Source organism: Pseudophryne corroboree, chromosome 5, assembly GCF_028390025.1.
Source record: "Pseudophryne corroboree isolate aPseCor3 chromosome 5, aPseCor3.hap2, whole genome shotgun sequence".
NCBI classification, from domain to species: Eukaryota; Metazoa; Chordata; class Amphibia; order Anura; family Myobatrachidae; genus Pseudophryne; species Pseudophryne corroboree.
This window is the reverse complement of record NC_086448.1, coordinates 62,032,719-62,055,650: the sequence shown is the minus strand read 5'-3', so window position 1 is coordinate 62,055,650 and position 22,932 is coordinate 62,032,719. Positions and strand designations below refer to the sequence as shown.

The 22,932-nt window shown below is 47.2% G+C and overlaps 1 protein-coding gene across 3 annotated transcripts in view; it reads right to left on the bottom strand.

Annotated features, from left to right (window-relative positions):
- Positions 1 to 159: 159 nt before the first annotated feature.
- Positions 160 to 22,932, bottom strand: part of GLCCI1 (glucocorticoid induced 1) — a 130,552-nt gene continuing 107,779 nt past the window's right edge. The window contains exons 7-8 of one of the 3 annotated variants that reach the window (XM_063921307.1): positions 15,405 to 15,525; positions 160 to 470 (exon numbers count right to left, since the gene is read on the bottom strand). In XM_063921307.1, the coding sequence (XP_063777377.1) occupies positions 386 to 470; positions 15,405 to 15,525 (206 nt within the window). In that variant the 3' untranslated portion in view covers positions 160 to 385. Of the gene's footprint in view, positions 471 to 4,053; positions 4,659 to 15,404; positions 15,526 to 22,932 lie in introns of those variants that run through there. The other 2 variants (XM_063921306.1, XM_063921308.1) reach the window with 2 other exon arrangements.

Here is a 22,932-nt window from a genome sequence, read left to right as displayed (position 1 = left end):
ACATGTTTTTTTCTTGCAATGTCAAGCAGGGTGATCAGTATAATGGGTCCATGGCAATGTTTGCACCAATAAGCTTTGGAGGTATTTAAAATATATGCACACTTCTATTCAGCCATTTTTCCCTGGGACCAGCCAGTTTTCTAAAACAGAACAAATCAATGAAAGAACCCACATTTTATTAGCATAGGAGGGTAGTAAACCAATCACCAGGAATCATGATTCTTCCTCTCCAAGGAATCGTTCAGGACTGGAGAAATGGCAAAGTTAATGGTGGGACCACTTAGCAAAACCTTTTACTGGGTGGGAATTCAGTTTTATGGTTTGGTTCCACTTTGGTTTTGTGTCCTGCTTTAACAAACCCCACACCATGAAGAAACCTCATTTTCTATCTTCTGCTACTTGACCTATTTTGTGTGTTGCCTTCAGAAGTCCTCAGTATCAGTCTGCCCTCTTCCTGGTGGAACGCACTTCTATTAAAAAGGTATAAAAGTGTATAATTCTTATCCAGTTACAGCAGAAGCACAGCTACGCAACACATTACAGTACTTTGAAGATGCAGGACAGCCTATTCTTCAAACACCAAAGTTAGAGGCCTTACCCCAAGTCTCTGCTGGCCACGCCAACACAACAGTTGTCTTTGTTTATCCTACTGATAATGTAAGTTTAATTAAACTTCTGCAGTAACTCTGATAGCACCATGGACTAGCAGAGGACCCAACTGAAATTTTGTGGTTGTCCACTACCACAGCTGTTGTATGGCCCTATTGTCAGCATCCATTTATGGGCCAGACAAACAGACTAAACAACTATTGAATTATCATTTTGACTTTAAGCAGTCATTTTTCTCCTCCCACCACCCATGCAGACTCTTCTACATTGCATCTTGAGACTTTCCGGAGACTTTTGGAGCAAACGCAAGCACCTGATTCCCGGCCCGGCACCTAACATATCTCCTGTTACCCCTCTACGGTGCAGGTCATTCTTTCCCAGGTAATTTTTTTGTGGTGTTAATGTACAATGGGGGATATGTATCAAATAGTGTGAGAGAGGAGAGGCTGCCCAACCAACTTTGAGGTAGCATTTATCACGTACATCTCACAAAATTCCAATTGTAAAGCGCAACGGAATTTGCTGCACTATATTAGAAACGGTTAATAAACAATAAATGATAGGTTGCTATGGGCAACTTATCCACTCTTTACACTGTTTGATTTCCTACTATGATGCAAAACGAAAGCGTCGGCTAAACCAAGCTAATGCAAGGATTACTTTTTTTTTTTAATGTAAAACTTTGATATGCCTTCCCTTTTTCAGCACCATTAAATCCAACACAAATTGTATCTAATAGCAGCCAATACATTTGCTCAAGTCCCTCTCATGTCCCAGGCTCCAAATTGATCGTTTGCATGTGCAGGAACATTGATTCAGCAATCAAAATTGGTCACCTCTATCCCACTGAAATACATGGACACACTATCGCTCCTCAAAGCAAATAAGCGGATGCAGTGTGGCACATTTACTGACCGTACAGTCCACAGCTTAGCGTGTAGCTCCCAGGTGAGTAGGTTGCACAGTTTTATTCGTATGGCAAGCCGGACACAAAACACAATCTCTCTTTTTTTTTTTTTTTTACTAATAACTTTATTTAAATAAAGACACAAGAACCTCTATACTGAAAAAATACAAAACAAAAGCCACACATCTCTTTTTCGAAGCAATATTGTGTGGTAACTGGAATACTGTAAAGCACGTCGGCTAAAAATAAACAGTACAACTATGTACAAATCTTTCATCGATATTTAACAAACAAAAAAAAAAAAATCTACAGCGGTTTAGGATACACTGGAACGAGAATAGCTGGGACACATACATAGAATCGGGAGAGATTTTTCTACAACCTTAGATTCAGCACACTGAATAATAACAGGAAAAAAAGTGTATAGGCTAAAGTTATTTCGTATCTTGAAGGTGCGTAAAAACGAAAACAATCGCTCAATGCTACTGTGCATGACCAACACTTGTCATTATTAATTGTGCGATTTATGGAATGAACGTGAAAGTTTAAATACTGTACTGAACAGAAAAAAAAATGTAACAAAATTAAAGTTGTACTTCCAAATTATAGATCATCTATCCACAGTCATGTTCGCACGTTCAAATTTTTTTTCTTTAGAGACCTGAGATTGATTTCAATAAATGCCATTTCTTTCTGCAGTGTGTCTAAATACTGTAGGAACTGGCTTTAGCAAAAAAAAAAAAAAAAATGATCCTTAGGCTTAAACAAGTATAAAAATATAAATAGAAAAAAAAAAATTAAATATCTTAATTCTCCACCTACGGTCATATACGGAAATTTTTTACAATCATTCATTCAAAACGACAACAAGGAATAATGGAGGACGAAGGCAGAGTCGTACAGGAAGAACAGAGTGTAGGGGGAATGACAGGAAAAGCTCATGTACTGTACATTGACGTGTGCAAATAAACAAAAAAAAGTCCGTTACAGGAATTTTGGTACGGGACGCAGCATGGAGCCGCCGGTTACAAAGATTGGCAATGTACAGGGTGTGGAAAGTACAGACAAAGTCATATCTGATTGTAGGAAAGTTAGTAAGTGAGCGCTTGAACTATAAAAATAGACCCCGCCTCTCAGGCGGGCTTTAGATTTTGATTAGCAAGAGTTCAAAATATTGCTTGTGCTACCCTTCAATCCCTAAGTGCTCTCTTTGTACAGCTTTTTTTTCCACTTTTTGAAGGAAAAACAAATTAGAAAAAAAACCCAGCAAATTCAAATTTTTCCAAATTACAAACTTAAAAGCTTAACTTTATTTTCAGCTAAGGAGAAACATTAACCAAAAAAATAAAACTACCACCACCCTATCAAGATGGAGTGGATCCAGTCACACACACAGCGCATTCCGTGGGATGGGCCAATATTCGAATCTATGGGCTATACTTACAAAGTGGTGGCCTATATAAGCCCACTCTTCTTAGAGGGTTGGAGCTGGACATTTAAAGTGGCACTAACATTCAGGGTAAAGCCTAGCATGCTTTACAATGAATGTTAGTGCCGCTTTAAATTTCCAACACCAAAATTATGAGGAGCGCTTTGTACATACAACCCCATGAGTTCATCTATATCATACTCATACTTCCTCTAGAAACTACTGGATTGTTCGGTTACCAATATTGATTCAACCCAAAAAATGGCTGTTCTGCTGGGACAAATCCACTTCAAGAATATCGCAGTAGGGCGTTAACAAACATGAACTAAGAGCACTAAAGGAAGGTTATTTCAAGGGTCCATCTTTGAAGTACCTATCATAAACTGGAATAGTGTTTCTTGGGTACAAAAAATTTAACAGTCTATAAAGACCATAAACAAAGGAGAGGGAGAAAACCCCCCAAAATCATTAGACCACCGTACGTTGATGTGTCTCAAGGTTTGCTGGTTCTTACTGATGACCCGTGTCCAGGACATTCACCATTTTGGAACCAAACGCCCAAGATGGAATGTCACAAGACGAAGATATATTAAAAAAAAAAAAAAAAAAAAAGCAACAGCTAAAAACGAAAAAAAAAATCTCAAACTTAACGTTCTGCCCACTCTCGAGCTGCTGCTTCTAAGCTGTAAAGAATTGAGATTTCCAATGTGGTTTACATTCCATGTTTACCTGAGATTTAGACTTCAGCTGAAGTACCTGAAATGTAGGCCTTAGGATGGGGACTGTGCAATTGACGTGGTCTTCGGTTCGTGTCTTCCCGTGTATGCTTGAAGCCCCTCTGTGGAGACAGTCTAATATACAGTCGTGGTGTACCACAAGCCATCTCGCCCCGCCAAGCCGATACAGATCTGCCAAACACCTGGAGCGTCTGCAAACCTAATCCCGCGGTACAGTATCCTCTACGAAACACAGCAAGCCAAGTCTCTCTCCAGTCAGGCGCTTGGTTTTGTGGATACACAGAGCTTATTGTTTGGAACACAGAAAGCAGAATTTACCTGTTCAGCCATACTTTAAAATGCATAGTACACAATGATATCATTCAGAGATATTGATGGAAATCTGCACTAATTAGCACTATTCAGGAACAACAGGTAAGATAAGGAAAGGATTGGGGGAAGGGGGAGGTTTAGTCCCAGTCCAAGATAAACATTGGCGGATGTGATCATTTACGCTAAGCAGTACTTGTCTTTAAATTAAGTCGATCAGGCTAACCAATCCACATGCAGAATGTTGGAAATCTGGCTTCGAGTCAGCTTGATAGTCACAGAGGCCGGCTCTGCGCAGCTTTACATGGTGACGTGGTTGTGGGAAGGAGGGGGAGGGGACCGCGGCAGCGGGTCTTCGGCTGCCTGCTCAGCCCCGTGCTGCTGCTCCTGTGGTGGTGCGTGATCGTTGGCTTCAGTGTTGTCTACTGTGCTGGTGGCATTGTCTGTCAGGGAGGAATTGGAGACCTGAGATGAAAGGTGTTCAACAGTCACGGGACTCCCGGCCGAGCCTTGAGCAGGGCTTGGAAGATTCTTCAAGGTGAGATCGTAAGGGAGGAGCAAGGAGCCCAGTAACTTTACAGGACAGAACGCTGATCCGGTAGGGATGAAGTTAACCTTGTTTTTGTCAGGGCATGAAAGGAGAGCGGCAGGGGCTGGCTGCCGAGACCTGTGAGGGGACAGGGGGTAAAGTAATATTATAATATTATACATTATACATATAGCTTATTATCTATGTAGAATGTTTTGCCAGGTTCAAATAGAAACAGAGAAGAATCGTTCTAACCTCTACCATGCGGCTGTAATGTCAATGACGGATGACGTCTAGTTGGATGGGAAACATCTTCCATACAGTACATGTAGTTTTGTTGAATATTTGCCCCGTCTACCAAGTTCAACAAGTAGAGGGGTAACTTTACCAGAGCAACACCAACATAGGACCTGACACATAGGTGGACGCAGCGCTGATGTTTGCGCAGTCGATCAACTTTTTATTTTATTTTTTTAAACTGTGCATGCGTCACAGTCACACGTGCAGCAAATGATCAGCGATGGCGGACGCAGTGAGTGTCAGGTAGTGAGAGTTTGGGGGAGGAGTGGTGGTGGAGAGACAGAGACTGTCCGTGGGCGTCTCCGTACAAATGGTGGCAGTATCATTAGCATATTTTTGCAGATCCGCTGAGTTTTAATACACAGCTGCAACTGAACCTCTGACATCAGGCCCATAGCGCTACCAACATCTATAGAGCCTGGGAGATAGCGGCATCTCATACATGGGTGTTACCTATATTCCTCATACTACCAAATACAACGCAGGTGCTCCATGCCCACTGGAGAACTTTGCACAGTATGTGGATACTCAGCACTAAGGAATTGGGCAGGAGTTCTTAACTTCCATCCACAAGTACTCCCAACAAGCCATGTTTACAGGATTCCTGTCTGCAGGCAAGATATTACCTGCCACACAAAGTAGATTGACTTGATGCATGAATAAAGAAATCAGAAAACATGATCTGTTGGAGTAGTTGAGGGTTGGAGACGAAAAGCCTTGATATAGAGTACAAGGTGGCTATAGGGGTATAATTGCCTGTGTGATGCAGTGTATAGTATTTTACTTAATTATACCAGCTTGTGTATATAAAGGCAAAATTTTTTTATCTTACTGCAAAGCAAACAATGAAAAATTATTCTAAAAGTGACATTCTAAGAACATGACAATATCAATTAGGTGCTGTGTTTAAAAAACATACAAAAAAAATAATAATTTACTCACCGGTAATTCTATTTCTCGTAGTCCGTAGTGGATGCTGGGGACTCCGTAAGGACCATGGGGAATAGACGGCTCCACAGGAGACTGGGCACATCTAAAGAAAGATTTAGGACTATCTGGTGTGCACTGGCTCCTCCCCCTATGACCCTCCTCCAAGCCTCAGTTAGGAACTGTGCCCGGAAGAGCTGACACAATAAGGAAGGATTTTTGAATCCCGGGTAAGACTCATACCAGCCACACCATATAACACGTGATAGGAACCCCGGTTAACAGTATGATAACAAATGGAGCCTCTGAAGAGATGGCTCACAACAAAACCCGATTTTTGTAACAATAACTATGTACAGGTATTGCAGACAATCCGCACTTGGGATGGGCGCCCAGCATCCACTACGGACTACGAGAAATAGAATTACCGGTGAGTAAATTCTTATTTTCTCTGACGTCCTAGTGGATGCTGGGGACTCCGTAAGGACCATGGGGATTATACCAAAGCTCCCAAACGGGCGGGAGAGTGCGGATGACTCTGCAGCACCGAATGAGAGAATTCCAGGTCCTCCTAAGCCAGGGTATCAAATTTGTAGAATTTTGCAAACGTGTTTGCCCCCGACCAAGTAGCTGCTCGGCAAAGTTGTAAAGCAGAGACCCCTCGGGCAGCCGCCCAAAATGAGCCCACCTTCCGTGTGGAATGGGCTTTTACAGATTGAGGCTGCGGTAAGCCTACCACAGAATGCGCCAGCTGAATAGTGCTACAAATCCAGCGCGCAATAGACTGCTTAGAAGCAGGAGCACCCAGCTTGGTGGGTGCATACAGGATAAACAGCGAGTCAGTCTTTCTGACTCCAGCCGTCCTGGAAATATAAATTTTTAGGGCCCTGACTACGTCCAGCAACTTGGAATCCTCCAAGTCCCTAGTAGCCGCAGGCACCACAATAGGTTGGTTCAAGTGAAAAGCTGAGACCACCTTTGGGAGAAACTGAGGACGAGTCCTCAATTCTGCCCTATCCATATGGAAAATCAGATAAGGGCTTTTACAAGACAAAGCCGCCAATTCTGAAACCCGCCTGGCCGACGCCAAGGCCAACAGCATGACCACTTTCCACGTGAGATATTTCAAATCCACAGTCTTAAGTGGTTCGAACCAATGTGATTTCAGGAATGCCAAAACCACATTGAGATCCCAAGGTGCCACTGGGGGCACAAAAGGAGGCTGAATATGCAGTACTCCTTTGACAAAAGTCTGAACTTCGGGCAGTGAAGCCAGGTCTTTTTGGAAGAAAATCGACAGAGCCGAAATCTGGACCTTTATGGACCCCAATTTGAGGCCCAACGTCACCCCTGCTTGCAGGAAGTGCAGGAATCGACCCAGTTGAAATTCCTCCGTCGGGGCCTTCATGGCCTCACACCAAGCAACATATTTTCGACAAATGTCCTGCGGTGATGGTAGGGATGACTTCCTCCGGAATACCCTTTTCCTTCAGGATCCGGTGTTCAACCGCCATGCCGTCAAACGCAGCCGCGGTAAGTCTTGGAACAGACAGGGTCCCTGCTGCAGCAGGTCTTGTCTGAGCGGCAGAGGCCAAGGGTCCTCTGTAAGCATCTCTTGAAGTTCCGGGTACCAAGCTCTTCTTGGTCAATCCGGAACCACGAGTATGGTTTTCACTCCTCGCCTTCTTATTATTCTCAGTACCTTGGGTATGAGAGGTAGAGGAGGAAACACATAAACCGACTGGTACACCCATGGTGTCACTAGAGCGTCCACCGCTATCGCCTGAGGGTCTCTTGACCGGGCGCAAAATCTTTTCAACTTCTTGTTGAGGCGGGACGCCATCATGTCTACCTGTGGTTTTTCCCACCGATTGACCAGCATTTGGAAGACTTCTGGATGAAGTCCCCATTCTCCCGGGTGGAGGTCGTGCCTGCTGAGGAAGTCTGCTTCCCAGTTGTCCACTCCCGGAATGAACACTGCCGTCAGTGCTAACACATGATTCTCTGCCCATCTGAGAATCCTTGTGGCTTCTGCCATCGCCATCCTGCTTCTCATGCCGCCCTGTCTGTTTACATGGCGACCGCCGTGATGTTGTCTGACTGGATCAGTACCGGCTGGTTTTGAAGCAGGGGTCTTGCCTGGCTTAGGGCATTGTAAATGGCCCTTAGCTCCAGGATATGTGAAGAGAAATCTCCTGATTTGACCACAGTCCTTGGAAATTTCTTCCCTTTGTGACTGCCCCCCAGCCCCGAAGGCTGGCATCCGTGGTCACCAGGACCCAGTCCTGTATTCCGAATCTGCGGCCCTCTAGTAGATGAGCCCTCTGCAGCCACCACAGCAGCGACACCCTGGTTCTGGCCGATAGGGTTATCCGCTGTTGCATCTGGAGATGGGACCCGGACCATTTGTCCAACAGGTCCCACTGGAACGTCCTTGCGTGGAACCTTCCGAATGGAATTGCTTCGTACGAAGCTACCATTTTTCCCAGGACTCGTGTGCATTGATGTACCGACACACTTCCTGGTTTTAGGATGTCTCTGACCAGAGATGACAATTCCTCTGCTTTTTCCAGTGGAAGAAACACTCTTTTCTGGTCTGTGTCCAGAATCATTCCCAGGAACAGAAGACGTGTCGTAGGGACCAGCTGTGACTTTGGAATGTTTAGAATCCAGCCGTGCTGTTGTAGCACTTCTTGAGAAAGTGCCACCCCCACTATCAACTGTTCTTTGGACCTCGCCTTTATCAGGAGATCGTCCAAGTACGGGATAATCAAAACTCCCTTCTTGCGAAGGAGTATCATCATTTCGGCCATTACCTTGGTAAAGACCCTCGGTGCCGTGGATAACCCGAACGGCAGCGTCTGGAACTGATAGTGACAGTCCTGTACCACAAATCTGAGGTACTCCTGGTGCGGAGGGTAAATGGGGACATGCAGGTACGCATCCTTGATGTCCAGGGAGACCATGTAATCCCCCTCCTCCAGGCTCGCAATAACCGCCCTGAGCGATTCCATCTTGAACTTGAACCTTTTGATATAAGTGTTCAAGGTTTTTAAATTTAAGATGGGTCTCACCGAACCGTCCGGTTTCGGTACCACAAACATTGTGGAGTAGTAACCCTTTTCTTGCTGAAGGAGGGGTACCTTGACGATCACTTTCTGTGAATACAGTTTTTGAATAGCCACCAACACTGCCTCCCTGGCAGAGGGAGTTGCCGGCAAGGCAGATTTTAGGAAACGGCGGGGAGGAGACGTCTCGAATTCCAGCCTGTACCCCTGAGATACTACTTGAAGGACCCAGGGATCCACTTGTGAGAGAGCCCACTGTGCGCTGAAAAACCTGAGACGTGCCCCCACCGTTCCCGATTCCGCCTGAGCAGCCCCAGCGTCATGCTGTGGACTTACCGGACGCAGGGGAGGACTTCTGCTCCTGGGAACTAGCTGTGTGCTGCAGCTTTTTCCCCCTTCCTCTGCCCCTCGGCAGAAAGGATGAGCCTCTAGCCCGCTTATTTTTCTGGGGCCGAAAGGACTGTACCTGATAATACGGTGCTTTCTTTTGCTGTGGGGTAGCCTGTGGCAAAAAAGTCGATTTCCCAGCAGTAGCTGTGGAAACGAGGTCTGAAAGACCTTCCCCAAAAAGTTCCACCCCTTTATAGGGTAAAACTTCCATGTGCCGCTTGGAGTCGGCATCACCTGACCATTGCCTAGTCCATAACCCCCGTCTGGCGGCAATGGACATAGCGCTTATTTTTGATGCCAGCCGGCAAATATCCCTCTGTGCATCACGCATGTATAAGACCGCGTCTTTTATATGGTCAATCGTTAGCAAAATATTGTCCCTATCCATGGTATCAATGTTTTCCGACAGGGAGTCTGACCACGCAGCAGCACTGCACATCCAAGCTGATGCAATAGCGGGTCTCAATATAATGCCAGTGTGTGTGTATATAGCTTTTAGGGTACTTTCCAGCTTTCTATCAGCAGGTTCTTTTAGGGCGGCCGTATCCGGAGACGGTAGTGCCACCTTCTTTGATAAGCGTGTCAATGCTTTATCTACCCTAGGGGGTGTTTCCCAGCGTGACCTATCCTCTGGCGGGAAAGGGTACGCAGCCATTAACCGTTTAGAAATTATCAATTTCTTATCTGGGGAAGTCCACGCTTCCTCACACACCTCATTTAATTCGTCAGATGCAGGAAAAACTACTGGTAGTTTTTTCTCACCAAACATAATACCCTTTTTTGTGGTACCTGGGGTATCATCAGAAATGTGTAAAACATTTTTCATAGCCTCAATCATATAACGGGTGGATCTATTGGAGGGTACACTCGTCTCATCATCGTCGACACTGGAGTCGGTATCCGTGTCAACATCTGTATCTGTCATCTGAGGTAGCGGGCGTTTTATAGCCCCTGATGACATTTGAGACGCTTGGACAGGCACAAGCTGAGTAGCCGGCTGTCCTATGTCGTCAAACCTTTTATGTAAGGAGCTGACACTGTCACGTAATTCCTTCCATAAGTCCATCCACACTGGTGTCGACCCCGCAGGGGGTGACATCACATTCACAGGCATTTGCTCTGCCTCCACATCATTATCCTCATCATACATGTCGACACAGCAGTACCGACACAGCAGACACACAGGGAATGCTCTTACAGAGGACAGGACCCCACAAAGCCCTTTGGGGAGACAGAGGGAGAGTATGCCAGCACACACCAGGGCGCTATATAACACAGGGATATCACTATACAGAGTGTTTTCCCCTATAGCTGCCTATAATATATATATACTGCGCCTAAATTGTGCCCCCCCCTCTCTTTTTTACCCTTTCTGTAGTGCAGGACTGCAGGGGAGAGACAGGGAGCTTCCTTCCAGCGAAGCTGTGAGGGAATAATGGCGCCAGTGTGCTGAGGGAGTTGGCTCCGCCTCTTTTTCAGCGGGCTTTCTCCCGCTATTTTATCGTTTCTGGCAGGGGTTAATATACACCTATATAGCCTCTGGGGCTATATATGGTGTTAGTTTTGCCAGCCAAGGTGTTATTATTGCTGCTCAGGGCGCCCCCCCCCCCCCCCCAGCGCCCTGCACCCATCAGTGACCGCAGTGTGTGGTGTGCATGAGGAGCAATGGCGCACAGCTGCAGTGCTGTGCGCTACCTTGGAGAAGACAGAAGTCTTCAGCCGCCGATTTTCCGGACCACCTTCTTGTTTCTGGCTCTGTAAGGGGGACGGCGGCGCGGCTCCGGGAACGGACGACGAGGTCGGGTCCTGTGTTCGATCCCTCTGGAGCTAATGGTGTCCAGTAGCCTAAGAAGCCCAAGCTACCACCACTTAGGTAGGTTCGCTTCTTCTCCCCTTAGTCCCTCGTTGCAGTGAGCCTGTTGCCAGCAGGTCTCACTGAAAATAAAAAACCTAAACTATACTTTCTTCTAGGAGCTCAGGAGAGCCCCTAGTGTGCATCCAGCTCAGCCGGGCACAGAAATCTAACTGGGGCTTGGAGGAGGGTCATAGGGGGAGGAGCCAGTGCACACCAGATAGTCCTAAATCTTTCTTTAGATGTGCCCAGTCTCCTGCGGAGCCGTCTATTCCCCATGGTCCTTACGGAGTCCCCAGCATCCACTAGGACGTCAGAGAAAAAACATTTGCATAATGTAGACCTGATGGTCTGGAAGCTATTCGCCTGAAACAACTATGGGCACGCCATATTCCCTGAGGAAACGTGACAAGAATCAGACGAAACGAGTCAGCTACTGAACAAGACAAGATGCCGCAATACAGTGCCGAGACCCCAGCCATTCAACAGGGGAGGTGAATCCCTCTACCCTGCATGAAGTGCTTGTTACCGGAGACAATTGGGTGAGAATTCTATATCCACAATAAAGACCTCCAGGTGACTGATCGCCAGCACCCGCATGCAATGCATGGTGAGCAGTGACAATGAGAACCTTCCAACTGGCACTCGGACTCCATAATGTGAGTACACACCATTATTCATTCAGGGCAGGGATGGGGAACCTTCGGCCCTCCAGCTGTTGTTGAACTACACATACCAGCATGCCTTGCTACAGTTTTGCTATTTGGCCATGCTAAAACTGTTAAACGGCATGCTGGGATGTGTAATTCAACAGCTGGAGGGCCGAAGGTTCCCCATCCCTGAGTCAGGGGAACATACATGCCCTTCAACTTCTACCAAGATGCCAACAAGCACAGTATCGCTGTTAAGACAGACATTTATTCTTTACCAAACACTTTTAAAGTGCCAGAACATTACTTGCTATTCTGCACCATCCTGGATTTAGTACCTTATGGGCCTAATTCTGAGTTGATCGCAGCAGCAAGTTTGTTAGCAATTGGGCAAAACCATGTGCACTGCAGGGGGAGGGGGGGGGGGGGGGGGGGGGGGCAGATGTAACATGTGCAGAGAGAGTTAGATTTGGGTGGGGTGTATTCATACAAATCTAAATTGCAGTGTGAAAATAAAGCAGCCATTATTTACCCTGCACAGAAACAAAATAGCCCACCCAAATCTAACTCTCTCTGCACATGTTGTATCTGCACATGGTTTTCCCCAATTGCTAACAAACTTGCTGCTGCGATCAACTCAGAATCACCCCCTATGTCCTGACATATGGGTGTCTTATTGTGACACCACATGATACTATGGCTTGTTGCATTTCTTTAATATCTGGCACCATATTGTACCCAAGGCTGTTTCACTTGATTAGCTACCAGACCATTCACCTTAATTATGCAATTTAAAAAATAAATAAAAAAAAAATGTAATACATTACCGATATTATTGTCATCTGTTTTTTAGATCAGCACTTTCAGAATTATTTTGAATTGCTTGCCTTGGTCAAAGACACACACTTACCTTAATAAAACAGGAATTTCAGTCATTAAAATACTCCACCCCACAGCCACACACAATGCTAATCCCTCCTCCAGCAGGACCTTCACTGGCTCCCCTTCCCTTTTAGAACCCAATTTAAACTCCTCATATTCACCTACACAGCCCTTACCCAATCCACTCGCCCCTACATTTCCAACCTCATCTCCTTCCCCATGCTCCGCTGCCAACTCTCAACCAATGACTGCCACCTGTCATGTGTATCGATAACCTCCCCCCACTCCCACGTCCAAGACCTTACCCATGCTGCTCCCTACCACTGGAACTCTCTCCGTGCCACAATCAGACTCTCCACTTCCCTCCAAAACTCCAAACGAGCTCTCAAAGACCTTTTCCATGTTCCTCCCTCATGTCGTCTCCCCTCTGTGCCACCTGTCTGTCTGCCCCCTCCCTCTAGACTGTACACTCTCACAAGCAGGGCCCTCTTTCCTCTTGTGCTCCTCCAGTGCCACCAAACCTTTAGCCTGAAAAGGCAGCGCTACCTCTGCTGCTCCTGTGACCGCATATGAGACAATGTCTATATAGCTTGTATCCCATATTCTGCAAGCTTTTGTACTGAAAGTATTTAGCATTTTTGTCCTCCTGTTTCGTTTGCTCCGTTTATGCGCATGTACTTTCTAAGGCACTGCAAAGCGCCCGTGGGACCATATAAGTATAATACTACTTCTCTATCCATGTTACTACCCTTAGGGCTGAATATTCACATAAAAGTACTGCTTCCAATATGGCCACAAGCTCATCGGACTACTAAGATCCCTGCTCTGTGTCGGCACACTGGCTCTGGCAGGGGTTGCAGCCCTGCACCACCTCATGTAAGTGCGGCCCTATAGGCAGTGAACTGGTCATATTACTAATAGCCTGAATGGATAGCGCTGCAATGTTCGTAAGCTCGCAGCAGTAACGACGTTGGATTTTAGCGGCTGCCTCCGGACATTAATAGGCACACAGCAGCGCTATAGGTGGCAGTAAGGATATCCTAGAAGGGCAGCGCAATTCATCGCCGCCTGGGATAGAAATACCCGGTGACAAGAGGTTGGATTCCTATCTGTAGAATTATGTAACGCATCAATGGCTTATTAATACCAGCTGAATGTTCTGTCATTATTTTAAAGCTGGGGGGAGGGAACCTCCAGACAGCCGTTACAAATGTTACTGTATAAGAATGTCCATTTGATCAATAACCTTATAGTGCCCTAGTGTCTCTGGATTATAAAATTAATGCTTTTTAGTTTATGCACTATACATGGGGAGGGCTGCTATCTCTGGATTATGCCTAAACACTAAGAAGAGTATATAGGGAAAATACGATACAACATTCTACAAAGCCGTCTGTATGAAATGCATGTCCTGCGTAATTTCAAGGTGCACCTGCCACGGAGACACAGGAGCCATTTTGGGGTGCCCAGGCACCTATATACGAGCCTCTCAGTGTTACAGAAAGTAGAGACGGAACAACATGCTCAGGACTCGCCGTTTCGGCCGCAGCTGGAGCCGGCACGTGCAATAGCCATTCAGAAGAGAAACAGCTGAGCGGATATATAGGTAAATATTACGGCAAATCGATAACGTTAGAACCATACTGTACCTAAAGTGGTCAGTCCATCATTCTATACATTAGGACTAATATAACACTATCATAGTGTGGCTTTGTAGGAGGATTGTGTGCGTGCTGCAGGGCTGGGTTAAGTCCATCATTTGCACAGGAACATCTCTATAACTTTAACATACACTAAGAAAATGCTACGGCCCGACATCCTCTTACCAGCGTATGGTGAGGAGGGTCAGTTATAAGTGGGTGTGTACTGAAAATAAAAGGCAAATGTGGAGGAGACAATCGCCAGGAAACTTCAGCACGCCAAGGACTATATTTACTAAGCTAGCACTTGTGGGCAGTACTGGCTGAGGGATTTAAAAGGCATGAATATAAAACAAACAAACACTGTTTGGCCTTTTAAATTTTCAAAGGGCAGCATGGTTGGTATAATGGTTAACATTACTGCCTCACAGCACAGAGTTCCTTGGTTCGTTTCCCACCAAGGCCCTGTGTGGAGTTTGCATGTTCTCCTAGTGTTTGTGTGAGTTTCCTCCCTCAATACAATAAAATATTGTGAACCTTAATGTGTGTGCGCCCATGTGATAGGGAATATGGACTGCTAGCTCAGCTGGGGTCAGGACTGATTCGAAAGGCCAAATATTCTCTTTAAAGCGCTGCGGAATATGTGTGTGCTATATAAATATCTCATAATAAATAAATGAGTGCCGACAAGCGGCGGCTTGGAAAAGTCGTCACTTCGTAAACATACCCCAGAACCAGTTTGTTCTAGTTTTCTCACTACAGATTCAATGGTGAATCAGAGGCAGTATATCTAGTGTTTCAATAGTTTGTAACGTAACATTCTGCCACTATCCAAGAGGCATGATAACTTGGAACTCTTTTTTTTTCTACACAAAACATTAGCAAGCCCCATAGCCAATGTATAGAACAGACCGCTTGGGGAGACAGCAAGACATGGACGTAATAGGTGGACTTCATCATGCATCTCTAAGAAGGCTGAACACAGAAGACATCGGTAACTGACAGGATGTAGGCAACTTGTGACACCAGGCTATCGGGGGAATTAAAAATCCCAGCATTCCCTGGCCATCTGCCTGCTTAGACTTTTAGTTCCCCCAAATGCCAGAGAGCCAAGGGTTGCCTACTCCTGCTTAAACTGCTTTGCAGCCACCAGCTGACAGAAAGAAATTACTTACGACATTTCCTCAAAGACCTTGACGCGTTCACATCCCTCTGGGGGTTCCCGTTTGAACATGTAGCTGTTGTTGGGTTTGGGAGAGGAGGCATACTTGGGCAGCGGTGAGCTACTCCCACTGTCTGAAAATTTAAACAGCAATATTACCAGCGGTTGAGAGCACCAGTCATATTAATGAGAGAACCAGCAGAGTTTGAGGTTAGTGGTTTGTGCTCATCTAGGAAAAAAATGATAATAACTGTCCGGATTATTTCCAGAATGGAAAGCAGAGGCATACACAGAAGTATATACAGAAGTATATAAGCAGACGGATAGCTGGAAGGTAGAGGGGTGTACAGTACATGCAGAGAGTAGAGCAGGTTACTGCTGCGGAGTTGGCAGGGTGGATTATTTTGGCAATGGGTTTTCAGAATGGAAAATACTTTCCTATAACGATGTCGCTTGGCATAGGACCACAATCCTGTGACAGCGACTCTGCAACAGAACAAGTTCCACTCTGAAAACCAATAATATCACTAGATCCTATGAAGTCCACTTGTGCAAGCTCCCTCGTGAACGCAAATAACGCTTCTGTGTCCCCTAATTGCAGCAACTAAGAACTTTAGAGTTGATTCAATTGTGGGGAATGCCACGGTTGTGCCGCTGCCTTGGCATGGAGACGGCAGCAACGGGAACCCCAAATCACACCTGTGTGCACGTAGCCTGCGCAGACTGCTGGAGCACGTAGCCCGCGGACTGCACACACAGACTGCTGGAGCCCGGAGCCTGCACACAGACTGCTGGGGCACGTAGCCCGCGGCCTACACACAGACTGCTGGAGCACATAGCCCGTGGCCTGCACACAGACTGCTGGAGCACGTAGCCGGTGTTGACTGCTGGAGCACGTAGCCGGTGGTGACTGCTGGAGCACGTAGCCGGTGGTGACTGCTGGAGCACGTAGCCCATCTATACTTGGTTGCAACACTCACTACTCCGTTTCAAACCACAACTGGGCTACTCTGGGTCTTCACGGTTGGGGTTTTCAAAGCCGAGCAGCCACACACAAGCCTCAGCGTGCAATGCCAAACATCAGCTGGAGTGGTGTACACTAAATGGACTAGAATGACGTACCACGCATCGTCCCGTGGCTGTCTGATGGGTAAGTCTGGGTTTGGTGAATGAGAATAACCCCAGGCACAAATGCGTTCTGCCAACTGTAAAGATTGGTGGAGGAGGAGGAACGGCTATAGGAGGTAATTCAGACCTGGTCACTGTTGTGCGAATTCGCTAGGCGGCCGAATATGGATTGACCGCGCATGTGTACGTATTGTAGTGCGCAAGGCCAAACTGTGAAAAAAAATCCAGAGTCTTTTGATAGCTAGGCATACGCAATTTGATTGACAGGAAGACATTTGGGGGTGGTAACTGGCTGTTTTCTGGGAGTGTCAGGAAAAAACGCAGGCGTTCCCGAGTGTGTTATGTCAGCTCCGGGCCCGATCAGCCTGTTTGTATGGCAGTGTGGGAGTAGGTCCTAGGCTGTGCACAGACTACACTGACCGGTAAAATCGTTCAATGGTGAGTCGAGAATGGATTTGCAGCTGACCGGCGTTCGCAGAGGGTATTCACTAATTCATATTCGCAGAGGAGCGATCAAGTGTGAATTCCCCCCATATATTGCACCTCCTCAATACACATTACCCACACACTGGCCGCAGCATTATTGTCACTTCAACCAATAAGCTGCAGATCATTAATCAGAGATCAGAGAAAGGAATGAAGACTACACGATTTCCCTAAGTGCACACTTCTATAGTCCGCAGGCATAGCTGAAAGTCGCGGCACAGCTCGCAGGTGTCACTCACACTATTCTGTGACTGCACGAAGGAAAAAAACTTTAAAAAAAAAATTCTAACGAAACGTTTAGATTACACAAAACTGTTAGACAAAAAAAAAAAAAAAACACAAAAAACTGACCCATAACAGCACGCGGGACAGCACACAATATCAGGAGGCATGCACGCTTATTGCAGAGACACCACGGAGTGCTATAACCAGACCAACGCGTGAAGCTCAGCAATCCTTCCTCTGACACCTATGTACACTGGCAGCAGCACTACGGTCTCCATAAACAAACAGGTGCACAAAGGACTGGATTATATCTGGAGAACCGGTGTGTCAGGGATCAGGTATTTGAGGCATTCTGCAGAATAGGTGCCCGTTGGGGTGTGGATGTGGCTTAAGGTGTTGCCAAAGGCTTCTGAGACAAAGCGGCATTATATCTTCTCACACACTGGCCGGCGCAGCGATTCTCACACACATCAATGACAGGAGTTCCTCACCCGCCTCCATCATAACCGCGGCTAGTTACTGAGTATGCAGACTGTAGGAGGACTCTCAATGTGATAAACTATTGTATTTATAAACTGTACGAAAACATGCTCAATGTACATGTAACATTACATACTGTGCTCTGTCACACAAGCCGTTCCCTGTGTATGCGTGGCTGATTAGCTAAGAGAATGTATTGTATTAATTATTCAAAATAATAAGCACACTGAAGATTACACAAGCGGGAGAGCGTCAGAATGTCAGGTTAGCCTGCTTACACCAATCTGGGACAAGTGGGCAATAAGCCGCCCTCAAGCTGCTGCTGAACTACAAATGCCAGCATGCCCTAACACAGCTTTAGCATGCCCTGATAGCAAAACGATGACAGGGCAGGTAGGGAAGTGTAGTCCCACAGCAGCTGAAGGACTGCTTATTGCAAACCCCCGGCCTAAATCGCAGCTTCCATTTCAGCGAGAAGCCTCAGTGCTGTAATGGTACACACAGGGGAATATAGTAATGGCCCCGCAGATACAGGGAGGAGAGGCCTCAGTGCTGTAATGGTACACACAGGGGAATATAGTAATGGCCCCGCAGATACAGGGAGGAGAGGCCTCAGTGCTGTAATGGTACACACAGGGGAATATAGTAACGGCCCCGCAGATACAGGGAGGAGAGGCCTCAGTGCTGTAATGGTACACACAGGGGAATATAGTAATGGCCCCGCAGATACAGGGAGGAGAGGCCTCAGTGCTGTAATGGTACACACAGGGGAATATAGTAACGGCCCCGCAGATACAGGGAGGAGAGGCCTCAGTGCTGTAATGGTACACACAGGGGAATATAGTAATGTTCCCGCAGATACAGGGAGAAGCGGCCTCAGTGCTGTAATGTTACACACAGGGGAATATAGTAATGGCCCCGCAGATACAGGGAGGAGAGGCCTCAGTGCTGTAATGGTACACACAGGGGAATATAGTAACGGCCCCGCAGATACAGGGAGGAGAGGCCTCAGTGCTGTAATGGTACACACAGGGGAATATAGTAATGTTCCCGCAGATACAGGGAGAAGCGGCCTCAGTGCTGTAATGTTACACACAGGGGAATATAGTAATGGCCCCGCAGATACAGGGAGGAGAGGCCTCAGTGCTGTAATGGTACACACAGGGGAATATAGTAATGGCCCCGCAGATACAGGGAGGAGCAGCGTCAGTGCTGTAATGGTACACACAAGGGAATATAGTAATGGCCCCGCAGATACAGGGAGGAGAGGCCTCAGTGCTGTAATGGTACACACAGGGGAATATAGTAATGGTCCCGCAGATACAGGGAGGAGAGGCCTCAGTGCTGTAATGTTACACACAGGGGAATATAGTAATGGCCCCGCAGATACAGGGAGGAGAGGCCTCAGTGCTGTAATGTTACACACAGGGGAATATAGTAATGGCCCCGCAGATACAGGGAGCAGCGTCAGTGCTGTAATGGTACACACAGGGGAATATAGTAATGGCCCCGCAGATACAGGGAGGAGCGGCCTCAGTGATGTAATGGTACACACAGGGGAAAATAGTAATGGCCCCGCAGATACAGGGAGGAGCAGCCTCAGTGCTGTAAAGGTACACACAGGGGAATATAGTAATGGCCCCGCAGATACAGGGAGGAGAGGCCTCAGTGCTGTAATGTTACACACAGGGGAATATAGTAATGGCCCCGCAGATACAGGGAGCAGCGTCAGTGCTGTAATGGTACACACAGGGGAATATAGTAATGGCCCCGCAGATACAGGGAGGAGCAGCGTCAGTGCTGTAATGTTACACACAGGGGAATATAGTAATGGCCCCGCAGATACAGGGAGGAGCAGTGTCAGTGCTGTAATGGTACACACAGGGGAATATAGTAATGGCCCCGCAGATACAGGGAGGAGAGGCCTCAGTGCTGTAATGTTACACACAGGGGAATATAGTAATGGCCCCGCAGATACAGGGAGCAGCGTCAGTGCTGTAATGGTACACACAGGGGAATATAGTAATGGCCCCGCAGATACAGGGAGGAGCAGCGTCAGTGCTGTAATGTTACACACAGGGGAATATAGTAATGGCCCCGCAGATACAGGGAGGAGCAGCGTCAGTGCTGTAATGGTACACACAGGGGAATATAGTAATGGCCCCGCAGATACAGGGAGCAGCGTCAGTGCTGTAATGGTACACACAGGGGAATATAGTAACGGCCCCGCAGATACAGGGAGGAGCAGCGTCAGTGCTGTAATGGTACACACAGGGGAATATAGTAATGGCCCCGCAGATACAGGGAGCAGCGTCAGTGCTGTAATGGTACACACAGGGGAATATAGTAACGGCCCCGCAGATACAGGGAGGAGCAGTGTCAGTGCTGTAATGGTACACACAGGGGAATATAGTAATGGCCCCGCAGATACAGGGAGCAGCGTCAGTGCTGTAATGGTACACACAGGGGAATATAGTAATGGCCCCGCAGATACAGGGAGGAGGCCTCAGTGCTGTAATGGTACACATGGGAATATAGTAATGGCCCCACAGACACAGGGAGGAGCGGCCTCAGTGATGTAATGTTACACACGGGAATATAGCAATATTCTCTGTAACATGCTTTGTAATATCTAGGTGCTATATAAATAATTCTTACCATCTGCTCACATGGGCCAAACAGTGAGAAATTAGGGTTCAGAGCCTTCCCCTGCTATAGGTTCTGTCAGGGGCGAGTCTTGTTGTAATAGTGTGTAGTGGATGCAGTGGGTCCAGCCGTCACCAACAGGAGGTATACAGCGGCCAGCATCCCACCCAATAAGAGACCGGTTTCTAACCCTAGGGATCACAGGGTCATATTAGTATCATTATTGAGCAAAGGATTGCTTTCCTCAGTCTCATGTACTACCGCCAAGGTCAACAAATCCCTGACTCAGTTGGCTCTTGGACACATGTAGGTGTTCTAAGGATTGAAGAATGATGAATATGGACTTTATAGCATTGGCTCTTCTGACCCGATAGTCCCATGGGGAATAGCGGGCTCCGAAGGAGACTGGGCACTCTAAGAAAGAATTAGGACTACCTGGTGTGCACTGGCTCCTCCCTCTATGCCCCTCCTCCAGACCTCAGTTAAGGAAACTGTGCCCGGAAGAGCTGACACAATAAGGAAGGGATTTGGAATCCCGGGTAAGACTCATACCAGCCACACCAATCACACCGTACAACTCGTGATACTATATCCAGTTAACAGTATGAACAACAACTGAGCCTCACGAACAGATGGCTCATAACAATAACTATATACAAGTATTGCAGACAATCCGCACTTGGGATGGGCGCCCAGCATCCACTACGGACTACGAGAAATAGAATTACCGGTGAGTAAATTCTTATTTTCTCTGACGTCCTAGTGGATGCTGGGAACTCCGTAAGGACCATGGGGATTATACCAAAGCTCCCAAATGGGCGGGAGAGTGCGGATGACTCTGCAGCACCGAATGAGCAAACTCAAGGTCCTCCTCAGCCAGGGTATCAAACTTGTAGAATTTTGCAAATGTGCTTGAACCCGACCAAGTAGCAGCTCGGCAAAGTTGTAAAGCCGAGACCCCTTGGGCAGCCGCCCAAGAAGAGCCCACTTTCCTCGTGGAATGGGCTTTTACAGATTTAGGATGCGGCAGTCCAGCCGCAGAATGTGCAAGTTGAATCGTGCTACAGATCCAGCGAGCAATAGTCTGCTTAGAAGCAGGAGCACCCAGCTTGTTGGGAGCATACAGGATAAATAGCGAGTCAGTTTTCCTGACTCCAGCTGTCCTGGAAACATATATTTTCAGGGCCCTGACTACGTCCAGTAACTTGGAATCCTCCAAGTCCCGAGTAGCCGCAGGCACCACAATAGGTTGGGTTCACATGAAAAGCTGAAACCACCTTAGGAAGGAATTGGGAACGAGTCCTCAATTCCGCCCTATCCATATGAAAAATCAGATAAGGGCTTTTACAAGACAAAGCCGCCAATTCTGATACACGCCTGGCCGACGCCAAGGCCAACAGCATGACCACTTTCCACGTGAGGTATTTCAGCTCCACAGTTTTAAGTGGCTCAAACCAATGCGACTTTAGGAAATCCAACACCACGTTGAGATCCCAAGGTGCCACTGGAGGCACAAAAGGGGGCTGAATATGCAGCACTCCTTTAACAAAAAGTCTGAACTTCAGGCAGTGAAGCCAGTTCTTTTTTGGAAGAAAATCGACAGAGCCGAGATCTGGACCTTAATGGAACCCAATTTTAGGCCCATAGTCACTCCTGACTGTAGGAAGCGCAGAAATCGACCGAGCTGAAATTCCTCCGTTTGGGGCCTTCCTGGCCTCACACCAAGCAACATATTTTCGCCATATGCGGTGATAATGTCTTACGGTCACATCTTTCCTAGCTTTAATCAGCGTAGGAATGACTTCCTCCGGAATGCCCTTTTCTTTTAGGATCCGGTGTTCAACCGCCATGCCGTCAAACGCAGCCGCGGTGAGTCTTGGAACAGACAGGGCCCCTGCTGCAGCAGGTCCTATCTGAGCGGCAGAGGCCATGGGTCCTCTGAGATCATTTCTTGAAGTTCTGGGTACCAAGCTCTTCTTGGCCAATCCGGAACCACAAGTATAGTTCTTACTCCTCTCCTTCTTATTATTCTCAGTACCTTGGGTATGAGAGGCAGAGGAGGGAACACATAAACCGACTGGTACACCCACGGTGTCACTAGAGCGTCCACGGATATCGCCTGAGGGTCCCTTGACCTGGCGCAATATCTTTTTAGCTTTTTGTTGAGGCGGGGCGCCATCATGTCCACCTGTGGCCTTTCCCAACGGTGTACAACCATTTGGAAGACTTCTGGATGAAGTCCCCACTCTCCCGGGTGGAGGTCGTGCCTGCTGAGGAAGTCTGCTTCCCAGTTGTCCACTCCTTGGAAGTTTCTTCCCTGTGTGACTGCCCCTCAACCTCGAAGGCTGGCATCCGTGGTCACCAGGACCCAGTCCTGTATGCCGAATCTGCGGCCCTCTAGAAGATGAGCACTCTGCAGCCACCACAACAGCGACACCCTGGTCCTTGGAGACAGGGTTATCAGCAGATGCATCTGAAGATGCGATCCGGACCACTTGTCCAACAGATCCCACTGAAAGATCCTTGCATGGAACCTTCCGAATGGAATAGCTTCGTAAGAAGCCACCATCTTTCCC